The sequence below is a fragment of the Schistocerca gregaria genome, chromosome 2 (assembly GCF_023897955.1).
Source record: "Schistocerca gregaria isolate iqSchGreg1 chromosome 2, iqSchGreg1.2, whole genome shotgun sequence".
NCBI lineage: Eukaryota > Metazoa > Arthropoda > Insecta > Orthoptera > Acrididae > Schistocerca > Schistocerca gregaria.
The window spans coordinates 466,414,537-466,432,030 of NC_064921.1; the positions used below are offsets into that span (position 1 = coordinate 466,414,537).

The window sequence follows — 17,494 nt, forward strand, 5'->3', positions numbered from 1 at the left end:
TTACAAGAAATTTACGTCCTCAAAACAGAGTAAGTTACAATATTTACAAGCCAAAACTAAACACTTACCAGTTGAGCTACACATTCATAAACATCCTGTGGTCGCTGTGCAGGACTGAGATTTACACTTTCAGCCCCAGCAGTGTCTCGACCAAGTGCAGCATAATGTTGTAGCCCATTGCAGGAACCATCTTGGTGCACAGGAAAGTGGCAGATGTATTTCTCTGGATCAGGAGAGCGGACAGCTTTTGCTATTTCCATACAACAAGCCAATGTTTGCCATGGTTCTTCTGACTCAGCCCACCACATGCGACCCTGTTACAATTACAATTACTTGCAAGTCACCAACTATAATGTTCAAATACAAAAAATAAAACTATTAAACAAGCTTGGAAAATCATTCCACCAAAAAATAGCATCAACAACAATCCAATCAACAGCATTCTTGTAATGTGATTCCTGCACTTTCTAGACTGAATAATGCCAGTCTAAAAATATTACACTTTCTTGCCAACAATAAAAACTAACAATGTACAGGGGCCAAAAAGACCATAAAAATGCAATGGATCCAACAAATACATTCTGCAACAAGTTAAAATAGGAGTTATATGTAGTACAGTTTCTGTGTAAATAAAAATAGCGGTCAGTTACAAGGCCTTTACGTTAAAATGTAGAGAACATACACAATCATGAAATTTCTTGTGTTACCTGCATATACAGGATGTTCTGAAGCTATTTGTTCAAGCTAGTACAGGAGGTAGAGAACATCAAAACAAATATATTTCCAAAAGAAACATATGGTTTTGGAAACAAATTTGTAACGTTAGTGGACATTTTGTTAGTGGTGCTGATGTAAGTTGTTGTGCTGGTGACACTAACAGGGAATGTATATCGATATCCGAAACTGCTCTGTGTACATGGATGATTAGCTCTGAGCTCTGCTCGAATCATTCCGATTCATTATAAGCATCACTGCCTTGTGACAAAATCTGTGACTTCCTTGTAAGCACACAAATGCAGTTGCAATCATTACTGCCTTGTGACAATAACAGTGAACATGGAGCAGTTTATATATACTGAAATGGCTGACATGGATCTAGTATCTGGGTCTGAATGGAAATGGATGAGCTACAGTGAGAGAGTACTGACAGTGTTTTTACAACTGACAAGTTCCAAAATACAAAAAAAATGTTCATGTCAGCTGCTATGGGAAACAGTCTTCCATGCAAGTATGCATGATACAGGGAGGAATCTAACAATGCAAACTCCCGAACTGGAAGACAAAAACATGACATCTACAAGTATGTGATGTACTGCACATATCCTTGGTATCAGGCACAGACTCGTGTGGAATGTGTTACATAACCAGAGCTTCACCCTTTCCATATTCAGTGTGTGACAGCACTAACACCTGAAGATTTTCCCCAATGTGTGCAGATCACACAACAGTTTTTACAACAGACTGCCTTCCACACCTTATTTCCAACCGAGGTCCTGTACACCAACTTGGTTTTGTTTACTCGTGAAGGCTGTTTCGATACCCACAATTTGCAAGTTTGCCCACATGTGAATCCACAAGGTACATGACTTCATACTAGTTTGATGTGTGAGCCGACAATTTCAGTGATAGGTTGACTGGACCACACATTCTCCCACTTTGCCTCAATGGGCAGAGATATTGCATCTTTGTGGAATATGTGTTGCCAGAACTGCTAGAGACTGTACTACTGAATTTTATATGAAGGATGTACTTCAGTACAATGGGACACCAGTCCATTTCAGCATTGCTGTGAGGAAGCATTTGAGAGCCGTTTTAAGGACTCAATGGATCAGCCAATGTGGCTCTATGGCTTGGCCACCCACTTCACCTGATCTCACATGTCTGAATTTCTTCCTCTGTGGGTAAATAAAGCAGCTGCTGTACGAAACTGTTGTGGAAACAGAAGAAGACCTTGTTGCTATAACTGGTGCCACTGCTGACACCACTGCGAACATGCCACAAATCTTCAAACAGACATGACAATCAATGATCCGACAATGTACTGCATGCATGCAGGACAATGGTAGCGCATTCAAGCAGTTCCTGTGAATGCGACTACTGTAATTAGCATGCTAAAATACCTTATGTGTAAATCATCCCTAGCATCAGAAATCACTATCAGGGACCGGATATCCCATAACTAAATATAATGGTTTTTATGTTCTCTGCCTCCTGTATTAGTTTGAACAAATAGCTTCGTAACAGCATGGCTGGATGATGTTATCAATGCACAGTAAAAACAAAAACTCTAAACATAGAAACAGGGATATTGCCCGCGAAAGGCAAAGGTCCCGAGTTCGAGTCTCGGTCGGGCACACAGTTTTAATCTGCCAGGAAGTTTCATATCAGCGTACACTCCGCTGCAGAGTGAAAATCTCATTCTGGAAACATCCCCCAGGCTGTGGCTAAGCCATGTCTCCGCAATATCCTTTCTTTCAGGAGTGCTAGTTCTGCAAGTTTCGCAGGAGAGCTTCTGTAAAGTTTGGAAGGTAGGAGACGAGATACTGGCAGAAGTGAAACTGTGAGGACCGGGCGTGAGTCGTGCTTCGGTAGCTCAGATGGTAGAGCACTTGCCCGCGAAAGGCAAAGGTCCCGAGTTCGAGTCTCGGTCGGGCACACAGTTTTAATCCGCCAGGAAGTTTCATATCAGCGCACACTCCGCTGCAGAGTGAAAATCTCATTCTGGAAACATCCCCCAGGCTGTGGCTAAGCCATGTCTCCGCAATATCCTTTCTTTCAGGAGTGCTAGTTCTGCAAGTTTCGCAGGAGAGCTTCTGTAAAGTTTGGAAGGTAGGAGACGAGATACTGGCAGAAGTGAAACTGTGAGGACCGGGCGTGAGTCGTGCTTCGGTACCTCAGATGGTAGAGCACTTGCCCGTGAAAGGCAAAGGTCCCGAGTTCGAGTCTCGGTCGGGCACACAGTTTTAATCTGCCAGGAAGTTTCAATTATGTAAAATGATTTCTTATTAACCGTATTAGAAACTAAAGCTTCCTCAGAGTTATGCTCTGACGCATTAAAAATGAAAGAGAAAAAAACATGAGTTAACTCACAGTTAGAGGATAATCAGCTGAATCCAGAACTTCAGGCATAATTTCATTTGCAAACTGAAGACGTTCATCAAGCGAATTTTTTTTCTTGAGTGCTGTCAAGTTCACTAAATGGATCTGTTAAAATAATATATATCTTTAAATATCTATCAGTAATGTTTTTCTTAAATAAATATTAGCAAATTATTAAAACATAATGCAAATGATGATTTAGACACATTTTTAAACAAAACACAAAATAAATCAATAAATATTACATAGTTCTGATTAAAATGTTTGTAGAAATACAGCATTTTAATTAGTTTTGCCAATTCCCATGTCAAATGTAATCGATAAGAAATGTAGAAACATGTAGTATAATGCTACATTTTTTACAGCTAACTCTGAACAAGATGTACAAACTACTATCGCATAAGTTAACATAGTATAATGTACTTGTAAAAATGAATAGTGAATGCCTCTAAATCAATATCATGTTTTCATGGCACATTAACAGAATACATTAAAAGCAATACACCTCAAGAAGATTGAAAACAGCACATTCAGATGAAACAAAGGTACAAACGTGAAACTTTGCAAATAAATACAGAGATATCCAATTACAAATGATCCAAGTTTGGAAGCAATGCGCATGCCCACAGACCATGCAAGGGATCTGCAATCGGGGAGGAGATCCTATTTAAGCAGTGCATAGTGGATGAGTCATACACACGACAATCACACTCTGACTTGAGGAGGATGTTAGTAGATGCAGAATGCCAGGTAGCAGTTTTAAACAACATTTCTCACAGTTAAGCCTGTTTGAGTGAGGCCTAACCATCGGCATCAAAACCACAGTCTGGTCAACACCCCATGTGGCTCATCAGGTCAATCGTTCTGAGTGTTCCATCACACGTCGTTCACAGAGCAGTGGATACAAGATGGCGCCCAAGTGTGCCATACCAGGGCTGAGTGAACGGTAAGATCACAAGGCGAGAAGATCGAAGGACCATTCCAAATGCCTTGCAAATGTTAATTTGCAATCCAGAACCTCTTGTCATGTACTTCGATTAACACCAGCACATTGGCAACTCCATCTACAATGGTGCCACGACCGAATGCTGACTGCCGCTGATTGGTAAAATGTGGTGTTTAGTGATGAGTCCTGATTTGTTTTGTGGATAGATGATAATCACCTATGGGTGTGGAGGTACAGTCCCACCCATGCTGCCACATACCACACTGCCTGCACAGATGACATAATTGTCCGTGGCATCATAAGCAGTTCCCTCCAATTGTGGTACATGGAATCTTAAAGGGCTAGCAATATGTTTGCGTCATCTCCAACTCCATGTGGGACATTTTCTACGTGGTCTACCAGAGGCACTTTTACCGCACGACAATGCTTGTTCACATACAACTCTAGTTGCTCAAGGCTATCTATGTCATATTCTGTCTCTTCCATGGCTGGCCTGTTCACCAGACTTGTCCCCCATAGAGCCCATATGGGAGCAACTGAAACTCCACATGCTGCTGTGTCATTCTGTAAATGATCTGGAGGCAGCTGTTGAAGACTGTGCCTCAGGACGACATCAGACATCTAACCACCTTGATGCTGAACTGTGTTGTGGCATATATTACAGCAAAACTTGGTCCAACACATTATTGATGTTGCACTGTATTTGTCTACTTGTACTCACTGTATTTGTTTGCATGTCTTGATTTTGATATCAAGTGAATCTCTCAGCTGTATTGTTATGTCTACTATATTTCATTTCAATCCAATGATCCCCCTCTTGGTGTGCTATTTTAAATGTTCCAGCGTGTACTTTGCTGTGAACAGAGGAGGAATTACGCACGGAGCAGGAATACACTGTGCCCTTAACAAATGTATTTGAATTATTGATACTGGGCAATTGTTCCAGACATCAGACTGTGCTACCTAACTCTGTAAACATGCCACGATGGCACTGATGACTATGAATTATGTCATTTCAACAAAGTTATATTGTGGGCCTGTGGGAATCTGGGTGGCCTCTCAAAAGATATGATCACTGTGATAGATTTTAGTAGTCAGCTGTGTATCAATGTTGGTTTTGGCAGTCCAAAGAAGGTGCTTATGTTTTGCATCCTATTTTCAACTGATAATGGCTTACAACTGATGCCATAACAGTCACGTCAAATGACTAGTCATTGCTGATTGCATGAAATCATATCCTGGAAGGTGGATTACATACATGGCTGTCAATCAGCTGGCTTCCTTTCACATTTCATCAATGTGCAGCCTAGGTTGATGTAACAAACGACAACTGGAGGCATTACAAATGACATCATTTGCAAGTATGGTACCATTACGATGGCAGTGACTATTAGATCATACCAGGCCTCACATTATGGGGTAAATCAAAGAATGAGAAGCTATATCCTACAATTATCCTACACTTCTAGTGTTCATTGAAGAGGGACTAACATGTGCAGGACATATGAATATCATTATCATTTTGTCATTTCATTGTCAGAGATATGTGTTCTTCCAGCATGACAGTGCTCATCCACAGAATTCATGCATTTCCCAGTGTTATCTCTAACACATTTATTTTTTCCTTGTGCAGCACGATCACCAACCATGTTCCCCACTGAGCAAAAGTTGGATATTATGAGACAGTGTATGGTTCAGTTCACATTACTGGGAAAAGTTCCTTAACCATCTGGAAAAACAAATTGTAACAGAGTAACAACTGAATTGATATCACTTACCACGGACCAAAAGACTCAAACTTTAGATCCATATTTCAAATTTTTGTACACAAAATACTGCATCATTATTTGTTAGTTTCCATTATTACATTGTTTGGCACCCAAAATGTTGATTCACATATAATGGGTATCAGTCAGCATCCATATCAGGGTCAAAAAAATAAAAGTACTTTACCTGCTCATCTGCTACTATACACAATAATAAGGAATGTGTATTGAAAGCAATGGATTACCGTAGACACCTGAACGTCTCTTATGTCCCTTAACAAAAAACATACAGACTGGCTGGATAGACAGTACCAGAAAAGAAAAATGGGTGTCATACACAATGTGAATGTCAAAGTGGCTTCATATTTTGAAGTCTTACTAAGCTGCAATCAAAAGGTGATCTAATGTACTTAGATGCAATCACATGTCTCCTCTTTATATACCAGTCCAGTTACCTTCACTCATGGACCACGTCATGGGATACACCACACCACCAGTGTGCGACGGCAGATGTTCTGCCTGGTCTCTTGCTCATTGGCAGCCAACAGCAGGGAGTGTATTGGCACAGAGATCATAAGAATTCAGTAAGACAACGCCCACAAAACTGATGTATCTGTTGTACCACAAGATCGAGTTTCGTGAAAGACAGATTTTCATGTCCTCGGTGCTGTCTCAATAGGAAGAGGCCTGAGCCACAATTTTTTTTCTTGTACTGCACATTTTATTTATATGCAATTACGTACTTCGAAAAGTTGACTTGTTGGGATGGAGTAGTGTGGTGGGAGTACTTACTCATCCAATTTCTCTTACACTGTTACTACTGTTTGGACAATGTATTTCTTCCTGCATTTATGCGATGCAATATACTCCTCGTTTCCATATTTTGATGTTGTGCCAAGGAGCGTTTGTGATTTGGCACAGGAGCAAAATATACACTTGAAATTATTCCTCTCAATATTCGGTCAATTCTTCTGGACACTGGACCAACGTAAAGTAGGGGGGCTATAAAACTATGGTAGTGGCTCTTTCTGTGGTGACTCATTTATTCACTGCAACAGCCAAGGACCAAAAGCGTGCCTTATCTGATAATTACAGTACGAGTTATTCTTGAACAGAGCTCCATGATGCGGTTACTTACGTTAGAGACTTCCTTGGTCAGGAAGTCAGTGTAGCTTACAAGATAGTTAGTTAGTTAGTTAGTTAGTTAGTTAGTTATATTACTTGTTCCATGGATTATGAACACGATTCTTTCGTAATGATGTGGAACGTTTCAAAGTACAAAAGATTCATTTATCCCAAATAATCTTTGTTAGTCTTATATATGGTACAATTGTTAATACTTACTGTATTTCTTTAGCCCATGTCTAAAAATTCATCTATGGAGTAGAAGGAGTTGTCATTCAGGAATTCCCTTAACTTACTTTTGAATGCCGATTGGTTGTCTGTCAGACTTTTGATATTGTTTGGCAAGTGACCAAAAATCTTTGTGGCAGTATAATTCACCCCCTTTTGTGCCAATGTCAAATTCAATGAACGGTAGTGAAGGTCACCCTGTCTCCTAGTATTGTAGCTGTGGACTGTGCTATTAATTCTGAAGTGATCTTGGTTACTAACAACAAATTTCATTAGGCTGTATATATATTGTGAAGCTACTGGCAATATCCCTAATTCTTTAAATAATCTTGGATGAGCCCCAGACATTATTCTGATAACACGTTTTTGTCCAATAAATACGTTCTTTCTTAGTGATGAATTGCCCCAAAAGATGATTCCGTAAGAAAGCAACGAATGAAAATATGCATGGTAAGCTAACTTACTGATATGCTTGTCTCCAAAATTTGCAATGACACTAATAGCATAGGTAGCTGAGCTCAATCGTTTCAGTAGATTGTCAATGTGTGTCTTCCAGTTTAAATTCTGATCAATACAGACACCCAGAAATTTTGAACAATCTGCTTTAGCTAAAGATTTTCCCCCACACTCTACATTTATTTCCGGTGTTATGCCTTTCCCTGTACTGAACTCTGTATGTACAGTGTTTTTTCAAAGTTCAATGAAAGTCCATTTGCGGAAAACCACCTAATAACTCTTTGAAAAACATTATTTGCATTTTCCTCAGCTGATTCTTGCTTTTTAGGCTTGATTACAATACTTGTGTCATCTGCAAAGAGAACCAAGTTTGCATCTTCATGAATATAATTAGGCAAGTCATTAACATATATTAAAAACAATAAAGGCCCCCAAGACAGAACCCTGTGGTACCCCATTCTTGATACATCCCCAGTCTGAATAATCTGATGCCCTTTGTGTACTATGTGGGTTTACTGTTTCAACCTTCTGTATTCTACCAGTTAAATATGAAGTGAACCATCTGTGTACTGAACCATTCATTCCATAGTACTTCAGCTTATCTAAGAGGATTTCATGATCCACACAATCAAAAGCCTTAGAGAGATCACAGAAAATCCCAATTGGTGATGTTCTACTATCCAGAGCATTTAAAATTTGATCAGTGAAAGCATGTATAGCACTATCTGTTGAAACACCTTTCTGAAAACCGAACTGACATTTTGTTAAAACGTTATTCCCACTGATGTGTAAAGTTACTCTTGAGTACATTACTTTTTCAAACACTTTTGAGAAGGATTTCAGAAGTGAAATAGGACGATAATTGTTTATGTCTGTCTTGTCACCTTTTTTATACAAGGGTTTAACTATGGCATATTTCAATCTGTCAGGAAATATTCCCTGATTCAGTGAGCTATTACATATGTAGCTAAGAACTCGACTTATCAGGTGTGGACAAGATTTTAGTATTCTATTGGAGATACCATCAGTTCCATGTGAGTTTTTATTCTTAAGTGAATTTATTATTTTCTTAATTTCAGACGGTGAGGTGGGTAGGATTTCAATTTCATTTGTTTGCACCGGAAATGCCTCTTTCATATAGAGTTCTGCCCTATCTGGTGAGCAGCTAGTGCCTATATTTTCCACTACATTTATAAAATGATTATTAAAAATATTTTCAACCTGTGATTTTTCATTTATAAGCTTTTCATTGTGCTTAACAGTAATACTGTTGTCCTGTGACCTTGGTTGCCCTGTTTCCCTTTTAACGATATTCCATATTGTTTTAACTTTGTCATCAGAGGTGCTAATCTCAGACTTGATACACATACTTCTGGATTTTTTTATAACTTTCCTTAGTATATTACAATATTTCTTATAATGGTTGAGCTTTTCTTCATCTCGACTTATTCTAGTGTCTTGGTATAGTTCCCATTTCCGGCTACAAGAAATTTTAATCCCTTTAGTCAGCCATGGTTTTTTATCGAGTTTACTTGAATTATGATTCACTAATTTCTTAGGAAAACTGCTTTCAAATATACCCACAAGTTTATCATGGAATAAGTTAAATTTAGCATTTGCATCAGGTTCCCGATGAACATCCTCCCAGTCTACCCGTTTAAAGCTTTCTTTAAATTGTTGAATTGTTATATGGTTAATTGGGCGTATTATTTTGTTTGTTTTTTTCACATTACTGTATGGAGCAAAGTCATGAATTGAAAGTAGCTGTGCATCGTGATCAGAAAGCCTGTTCTTAATAGGATAGGTGCTTACTTCTTTTAATTTATCTTGGTCTATGAAAATGTTATCTATCAGGGTGCTACTGTCTTGTACAATATGAGTAGGAAAATCAATGACTGATGTCAGATTGTAAGAGCAAAGTAATAGTTCAAGGTCGTTCTTCTTGCTTGAGTGTTTAAGAAAATCTACATTAAAATCTCCACAAATGATAATGTGTTTTCCTTTTTCTGACAGATAACGCAGCAAGAGATCTAGGTTTTTAAGAAACATTTGAAAATTTCCAAGTGGGGACCTATACACAGTCACAATTATGAATTTACTACTGTCCAATTCAAGCTCACAAGCGCATACTTCAATGTGCTGTTCTACACAGAATTTTACGGTTTCTATGTTTTTAAAACCATGTTCCCCCTTAACATAAATGGCAGCTCCTCCTTTCTCCATATTGTCTCTACAAAAATAAGTTGCTAGTTTATACCCATTAATATTTACATTTTCTATTTGTGTAGTTATATGATGTTCAGACAGGCACAGTACATCAACTTCTGTTGTATTTTTAATATTCTCAAAACAAATTATTAGTTCATCTATTTTGTTCCTTAATCCCCTGATATTTTGGTGAAATATATTAACACAACTGTTTCCTCTACCTTTATTCGAACCTTATTTTTTTACCTTTAAGAGCTGCCTGTCTGGACATCTTGTTCAACCTAAAAAAGGTGCCCCTATGCCCTTTCGGGTCACAGGGGTTTTGCCTTGAGTGCTAGTGGCCCCCTTTAGACGACCTACAATTAAATCAGCTAATCTATCCTTCCCTAGACTATTTAGGTGCAGGCCATGTCAAGTGTATCCCCATCTCCCAATGCTACCAACAGGCACTGTATAAATGTGTGTTTTTTCACAGTCCAGCAGCTGGTCGCTCGACTCTCTGTTAACTCGCCACACAGAAGGGTTAAGCGAGGGCTGATCGTAACGCTGCAATACCTCAACAAAACCCACATTCGTACATCCTGTTGCAGCTCCTATTTTATCCAGGTCACTCTTAATATCATAATTCCTATCCTTAGCCAGGCTGTTTCCTGCCCCACCTGTTACTATCACCTCATCATTCTTGTCAAAGTCCCTACAGAGTGGTCCTATGTCTTCTATCACCTAGCTAAGCCTAGCACTTGGCTTAAACAAACTCGTAACCTGGTAATCTGCTCCTAATTTCTCCCCTGACTGCTACCTAGCAGCAAGACTTTTCTTTTCCTATTACTAGATTTTCCCGACCTAATGCTGTTACCAATTTTAGTAGTCTGCTGCACCCTACTTTCAACTACTCCTGTTTTGGCTCCTCCCTTCCTACTTCAGGTAACAAGGAGAATTTATTCATAACTGGAACTTCGACAACATCTACATGGCTGGTCCCTTTTCGCGATTTCCTTGTTACCAATTCCCATTTCCCGCAGTCTTTTTCCCCCTTTAACTTAGCTAATTCAGTTGTTACCGAATCTAGTTCAGCCTGAAGGGCACTCATCTTTTCCTCCTGTTGTACGAATCTTTTTTCTATACAACAGAACCTACAGTTCCATGGGAGAGCCAAAAGCATAATCTCGTCAAATTTCCCGCTACATGAGCCCCAATGAAAAACACCCCCACATCCCCCACATACCACACCCGATTCTATCTTCCTACGGCAGCTTCCACACTTAGTACTCATGGCAATGAACAGTAATAAAATTTAAACAATGATCTCTTAATACAACAAACTAAATTCTTAAATCAGTAAGATAATGAACCTACAATGGATGTAATCTAACGAGCTACGTGAATTTAAACAATCGTTACCTGAAAGTAAACAAACGCCAAATGGAAAGTCTATGAACAAATAAGTTTGAATAATCTACAATCCGACGATAAAAAGTCTTTAATTATTGACCAACGAAGTATTTAAGATTATAGGCGCAAAGTTAAGTAATAATAAGAGGTCTACACACGCACGAAATTTACGCCTACAAATGTAAACAAAAACTGACGAAAACCAGCCGTTAAGTAAAATCTTCTTTACGAGTAAAATACGCTAATATTCGCGAAACCTTCAATACACAGTCTAACACAGACATTAATTTAACTATCTAAACTATAATTTACACTAAGTTTAATATTATTCTATTACTGAACACTTAACTTTTGCCAGAGCTCCGAAAGCGCACGCACCGCTTGCTCCAAAGATCCTTATACCATAATCATAATATAGCACAGGAGAATATATTCATTTGTATCAAAAAATGTGGGAAATAGCTTTTGTGTCAACAATGCAGTAGTATACACGTGGCAACTGGTGCATCACACTAGTCTCACTTCACTTCGACTTCTCGTCTGAACTTTCATCGACTGTTGTCTTGGTCAGGCACATTCTTGGTTTGATCTTATAAGCACTCTCTATAGCAAACTGATTGTGAATTTCCATAGGAAAGTTGCTTAGTGGCACATGAGATGGAATTGTGGAGTCACACTTCCTAAAGAATCAACTGAGAACAGCTGTGAGGTATATTTGCCATGTCACAGTTAGGAGACACCAGGTACTTGACCATGATTTTCACCAGTATGCCTTTCTTGGGTACCTTTCTGAAGGCATATAATCTCAGTGAAATCATGCTATGATGTTAAAGAGTATTAATGTTAATGCAAAAGAACTTCTGGAAGTGCTGTCACTGCATATATCTGGGAGTGGATTGATGGCATTTCCTACACCAAGGCTTTTGCCTGATGCAATATCTTAATAGTATAAAAGAAGTTTTTCGACTATGCAAGCTAAGAAGACACACAGACTCAGTGAGGTGGTGCAGTGGTTAGCACACTGAACTCTCATTCAAGAGGACGATGGTTCAAATCCCCATCTGCCCATCCAGATTAATGTTCTTTGTGATTTCCCTCAATTGCTCTCAGCAAATGCCAGTATGGTTCCTTTGAAAAGGACACAGTTAATTTCCTTCCCCATCCTTTTATTAACCAAGCTTCTGCTCTGTGTCTAATGACCTCACTGTGGATGGGACATAAAACTTTAATCTACCATCCTCCTCCCTACTGAGACACTCAGTTTGCAGGCAATGAATATAATATTTTGTTTATATTTTTATGGCAAAGACTCACAGAGTTATCACAGCTGAGGGTGACTATGGCTTACAGGAAATACTGATGATAGTTTTTTGTCCATTGCATTTTGAGTACAGATAAAAACCTACAAGAAGATTTTGATCAATTTTACAAGATGAGTTTTCAGAAAGATATTGGCTCTTCTTGAAAGCCTGTACTACCTGAGAATATAATTAAAGGACTTCGACCTCATGGCTTGATTTCACTAAGATTATATGGTCTCCTGAAGATACATGATGGAATCCTGCTGAACCATAGTCGGCAACCTGGTGTCTCCTAAGACCTGGCAAAATACACTGTGATTGTTTTCATTCCAGCTGCTGGGAAATGTGATCATCATATATGGCACTACAACTGACTTCACACAACATTTTCAAGAATTACAAATCTTGAACAGAGACATGATACTCAATTTTGACACTGTGTGACTTTCCACTAAAGTGCACATGACAGACTCTCCAGTTAATCACCCAAGAGTTTAATATGCCCATGAATGAACTCTTCAAAGATATACTTACATCTACTTATTTTGTCTTTGGTGGAGAATGCATGAAGAAACTGATGGTGTGGTTATGTGCAGCTCTTTGTCACTTGTGGTTACCAATATCTTCATGGAGCATTCTAAGGAGCTGCTCTCAACTTGTCAATAAAGCCAACCTATTTCAACCTATTTCTTCATGTATACAAACAAAATACCACTGTGGTGTGTTGGTATGAGCAAATGGAATTCTGTAACATTTTAGTTAACCTGAACTCTGTACATCCAAAGATCAAGCTCAAAGAGCCCTTGTTCTTTTCAACCAAAAAAGCCTACAACATGAGTTCCATTGGAAAACTGTGTTTCATGGAAAATGGATACAGTAATCACCAAATAAGACAAGCTTCTGCTACAAACAGTAATGGCAGTAACAACAGTAAACAAACAGTAAAATTGATGAGTTGCGACAGGAGGAACCATTTGTTAGGAAGCAATATGTGTAGGAAAATGATTATGTATTGAGCTTTGTTGCAGATTTAATTATTACATTTTAAAAGTATCAGAATTTTAAAAAACTAGTCTTTCCTTAATTAGCAGCAGTATGCTGGGTGCTAAATGGCATACACTGTCTCACAAATAAGGAAGGAAGAAAGTTATTCCTTTTTGCCAATAATTCATTTGGTTACATGCAGCACACACACACAAATCAAGAAACATCTGCAAAAGTGTGCTCAAGGCTCTCACTTAGAACTGGCTGAAACAAATAACTTGAGATGTGTGCACCATAATGGAATTATTATAAATCTTCTGCAACCTAAAAAATTCGAAAATATTCTCACACAGAGAGGACAGCCATGAGGGGGCGAGAGGGGGGCGAGAGGGGGGCGAGAGGGGGGCGAGAGGGGGGCGAGAGGGGGGCGAGAGGGGGGAGAGAGGGGGGAGAGAGGGGGGAGAGAGGGGGGAAGAGAGGGGGCAGAGAGGGGGGGCGAGAGGGGGGGCGAGAGGGGGGGCGAGAGGGGGGAGAGAGGGGGGCGAGAGGGGGGAGAGAGGGGGGAGAGAGGGGGGAGAGAGGGGGGAGAGAGGGGGGAGAGAGGGGGAGAGAGGGGGAGAGGGGGAGAGGGGGGAGAGAGGGGGAGAGAGGGGGAGAGAGGGGGAGATAGGGGGGAGAGAGGGGGGAGAGAGGGGGGAGAGAGGGGGGAGAGAGGGGGGAGAGAGGGGGGAGAGAGGGGGGAGAGAGGGGGGAGAGAGAGGGGAGAGAGGGGGGAGAGAGGGGGGAGAGAGAGGGGAGAGAGGGGGGAGAGAGGGGGGAGAGAGAGGGGAGAGAGGGGGGGGGAGAGGGGAGAGAGGGGGGATAAAGAGGGGGAGAGAGAGGGGGAGAGAGAGGGGGAGAGAGGGGGGAGAGAGGGGGGAGAGAGAGGGGAAGAGGGGGAGAGGGGGGAGAGAGAGGGGGAGAGGGGGAGAGGGGGGAGAGAGGGGGGGAGAGGGGGGAGAGAGAGGGGGAGAGAGGGGGGAGAGAGGTGAGAGAGTGGGAGAGAGGGGGGATAAAGAGGGGGAGAGAGAGGGGGAGAGAGGGGGAGAGAGGGGGGAGAAAGAGGGGGAGAGAGAGGGGGGAGAGGGGGAGAGGGGGGAGAGAGAGGGGGAGAGGGGGAGAGGGGGAGAGGGGGGAGAGAGAGGGGGGAGAGGGGGGAGAGAGAGGGGGGAGAGAGGGGGAGAGAGGGGGGAGAGAGGGGGGAGAGAGGGGGGAGAGAGAGGGGGAGAGAGAGGGGGAGAGGGGGAGAGAGGGGGAGAGGGGGGAGAGGGGGGAGAGAGGGGGGGAGAGGGGGGGAGAGAGAGGGGGGAGAGAGAGGGGGAGAGAGGGGGGAGAGAGGGGGGGAGAGAGGGGGGGAGAGAGGGGGGAGAGAGGGGGGAGAGAGGGGGGAGAGAGAGGGGTGAGAGAGAGGGGGGAGAAAGAGGGGGGAGAAAGAGGGGGGAGAAAGAGGGGGAGAGAGAGGGGGAGAAAGAGGGGGAGAGAGAGGGGGAGAGAGGGTGGAGAGGGGGGGTGAGAGAGGGGGGAGAGAGAGGGAGAGGGGGGAGGGGGGAGAGAGAGGGGGAGAGAGGGGGGAGAGAGGGGGGAGAGAGGGGGAGAGAGAGGGGAGAGAGAGGGGGAGAGAGAGAGGGGGAGAGAGAGGGGGAGAGAGAGGGGGAGAGAGAGGGGGAGAGAGAGGGGGAGAGAGAGGGGGAGAGAGAGGGGGAGAGAGAGGGGGAGAGAGAGGGGGAGAGAGAGGGGAGAGAGAGGGGGAGAGAGAGGGGGAGAGAGGGGGGGAGAGAGAGGGGGAGAGAGAGGGGGAGAGAGGGGGAGAGGGGGAGAGGGGGAGAGAGGGGGAGAGGGGGGAGAGGGGGAGAGAGGGGGAGAGGGGGAGAGAGGGGGAGAGAGGGGGAGAGAGGGGGAGAGAGAGGGAGAGAGAGGGAGAGAGGGGGAGAGAGGGGGGAGAGAGGGGGAGAGGGGGGAGAGAGGGGGAGAGGGGGAGAGGGGGAGAGGGGGAGAGGGGGAGAGGGGGAGAGGGGGAGAGGGGGAGAGGGGGAGAGGGGGAGAGGGGGAGAGGGGGAGAGGGGGGGAGGGGGGGAGGGGGGGAGAGGGGGAGATGATGAAACTGCATGACAAAATTCAGATAAAATCCTTTAAATACATGTTCCCTTTCTTTTGGGAAACCAACTAAATGATGTAATTTTGTCAAAAACGTTGGCAATACCTAGTGGTAAGTAATGTAAATTGTAAACAATAATGACATGTTTCTGAGCCTCTGGAGCACTGAATTGGAGTGATAAAAGTACCTCCTAGTCACCTTTGGGCAATGATGAATTCTGGAAAGGACATCAACACATGTTAGCGGATGACCACAGCAGAGCATTGACGTGATAGCATTTTGAGAATATCACACTCTGTGATAATAATCTGTAAGACGGGCTCCCACCTTCCAAGGCACAAAAGTCATCTCTTGTTCTCTTATACATCGACATCAACATATATACTCCAAAATGAACCATATGATGTACAGTACCATGTAACACTATTAGTCATTTACTCTCTTGGGTCAGTCACAAATCGAGCAAGAGAAAAACGAGTCTGTATCCTCCATATGTGCCTTAATTTCTCTTAGCTTATCTTCGTGGCCCTTGTATGAAATGTATGTTGGTGGCAGTTGAATCATTCCACAGTCAACTTCAAAGCTTATTCTCTAAATTTCCTTTATATTGTCATCATCTGCAATTTCCATGGTTTTCACATGGTCAGTGTTGGATACTATGCCCTGAGAAGATTTTATCCAGTGTGCCAGTTAACTAAAAAGTTACTTGTGCGGATGTGATTGGCCTCTTTGATAACAAGGTCCCAGAAGGAGGAAACAGCAGTAAGGTTCTTTGTGTTTTTGTAAGCCATCAACTATCCTGCAGCTGTGCAGCTGTGTGCAGTGCAGTTAGTGGATTTGTCAGTTGCCCTGCCCATAACAGGATCTATGAGGTTAGATAAACATTTTCATTGTTTAATCTTTCTTAAATTGTTTAATCTTTCTTAAGTGTTCTAGAAATCATTAAAACAGCACTGCCAATGTAGGGCAAGATGACCAGTCTATTTAGACAATCTGATTCTTTTGAATGCTTCCTTGTTCACTCAAGCAGGCCAAAAAGCACATTGCACCTCTTACTCAAATAATCCATTCTGATGGAAAGTTTTCCATAGGTAACTAAATACTTCTTGCAAACGTTTCATATCAGAGTTAGCTCAAGAAAGAAGGTAGTAAAACTAAAGTTCTGACTTTCTGTCAACAACATCATCAGTAGAGAGAGTGCACAAGATCATACAGCAATGAGATGGAGAAAAAAACTCAACTGAGTCCGGGTCGAAGGGCTCATCCAAATATTCACTGTAATCAGTTTACAGAAATCATGGAGAACTTACACCTAAATATCTACATGATGGTTTGAACCCCACCCCTGAAATTAGGTCCAGTACTTTAACTGCCTTGTCTATGATGACTCGAGTTCAATGTGCAAGCACTCTCACAAGTCCACTCTGTTAGGATGGGTAGTTATAGCTTGTTGCGAAGACGCTAGCTTCCAATAAACTACGTAAGCTATCACCTAGTCTACACATTGCTACATTTTCCATCACCTCATGATAAACTGAATCCATTCACAGTCAGTATCAAAATATCATAAAATTTCAGCAAAGCCATTTGTCACAATGTCTAAGAGCACCAGGAAAATTAATTACACTGGTGAGCTTTTAACAAATATAATGAAATATACACATCAAAAAGAGTTTTGCATCATCCCAGTTTTCCCAGAACTCCAGAAGACAGACATTGACTGTGGAGATTGTATCACAGATGCAGTCCCTTTGACTGTTCAGAGATGTCACTAAACCTGTCCAAAGATGTAAACAACCATGCATCAGCAGCGCCTATTAGATGGAGGGGGTCCGACAGCCGATCAGTTCCAGTC

At 42.0% G+C, this 17,494-nt stretch overlaps 1 protein-coding gene across 1 annotated transcript in view; it reads right to left on the reverse strand.

Annotated features, from left to right (window-relative positions):
* The window catches only part of LOC126326121 (DNA-directed RNA polymerase, mitochondrial), a 272,901-nt gene that overhangs the window by 89,166 nt on the left and 166,241 nt on the right, over positions 1–17,494 (reverse strand). The window contains exons 17-18 of the mRNA XM_049995553.1: positions 3,091–3,204; positions 69–314 (exon numbers count right to left, since the gene is read on the reverse strand). Of these exons, the coding sequence (XP_049851510.1) occupies positions 69–314; positions 3,091–3,204 (360 nt within the window). The remainder of the gene's footprint in view (positions 1–68; positions 315–3,090; positions 3,205–17,494) is intronic.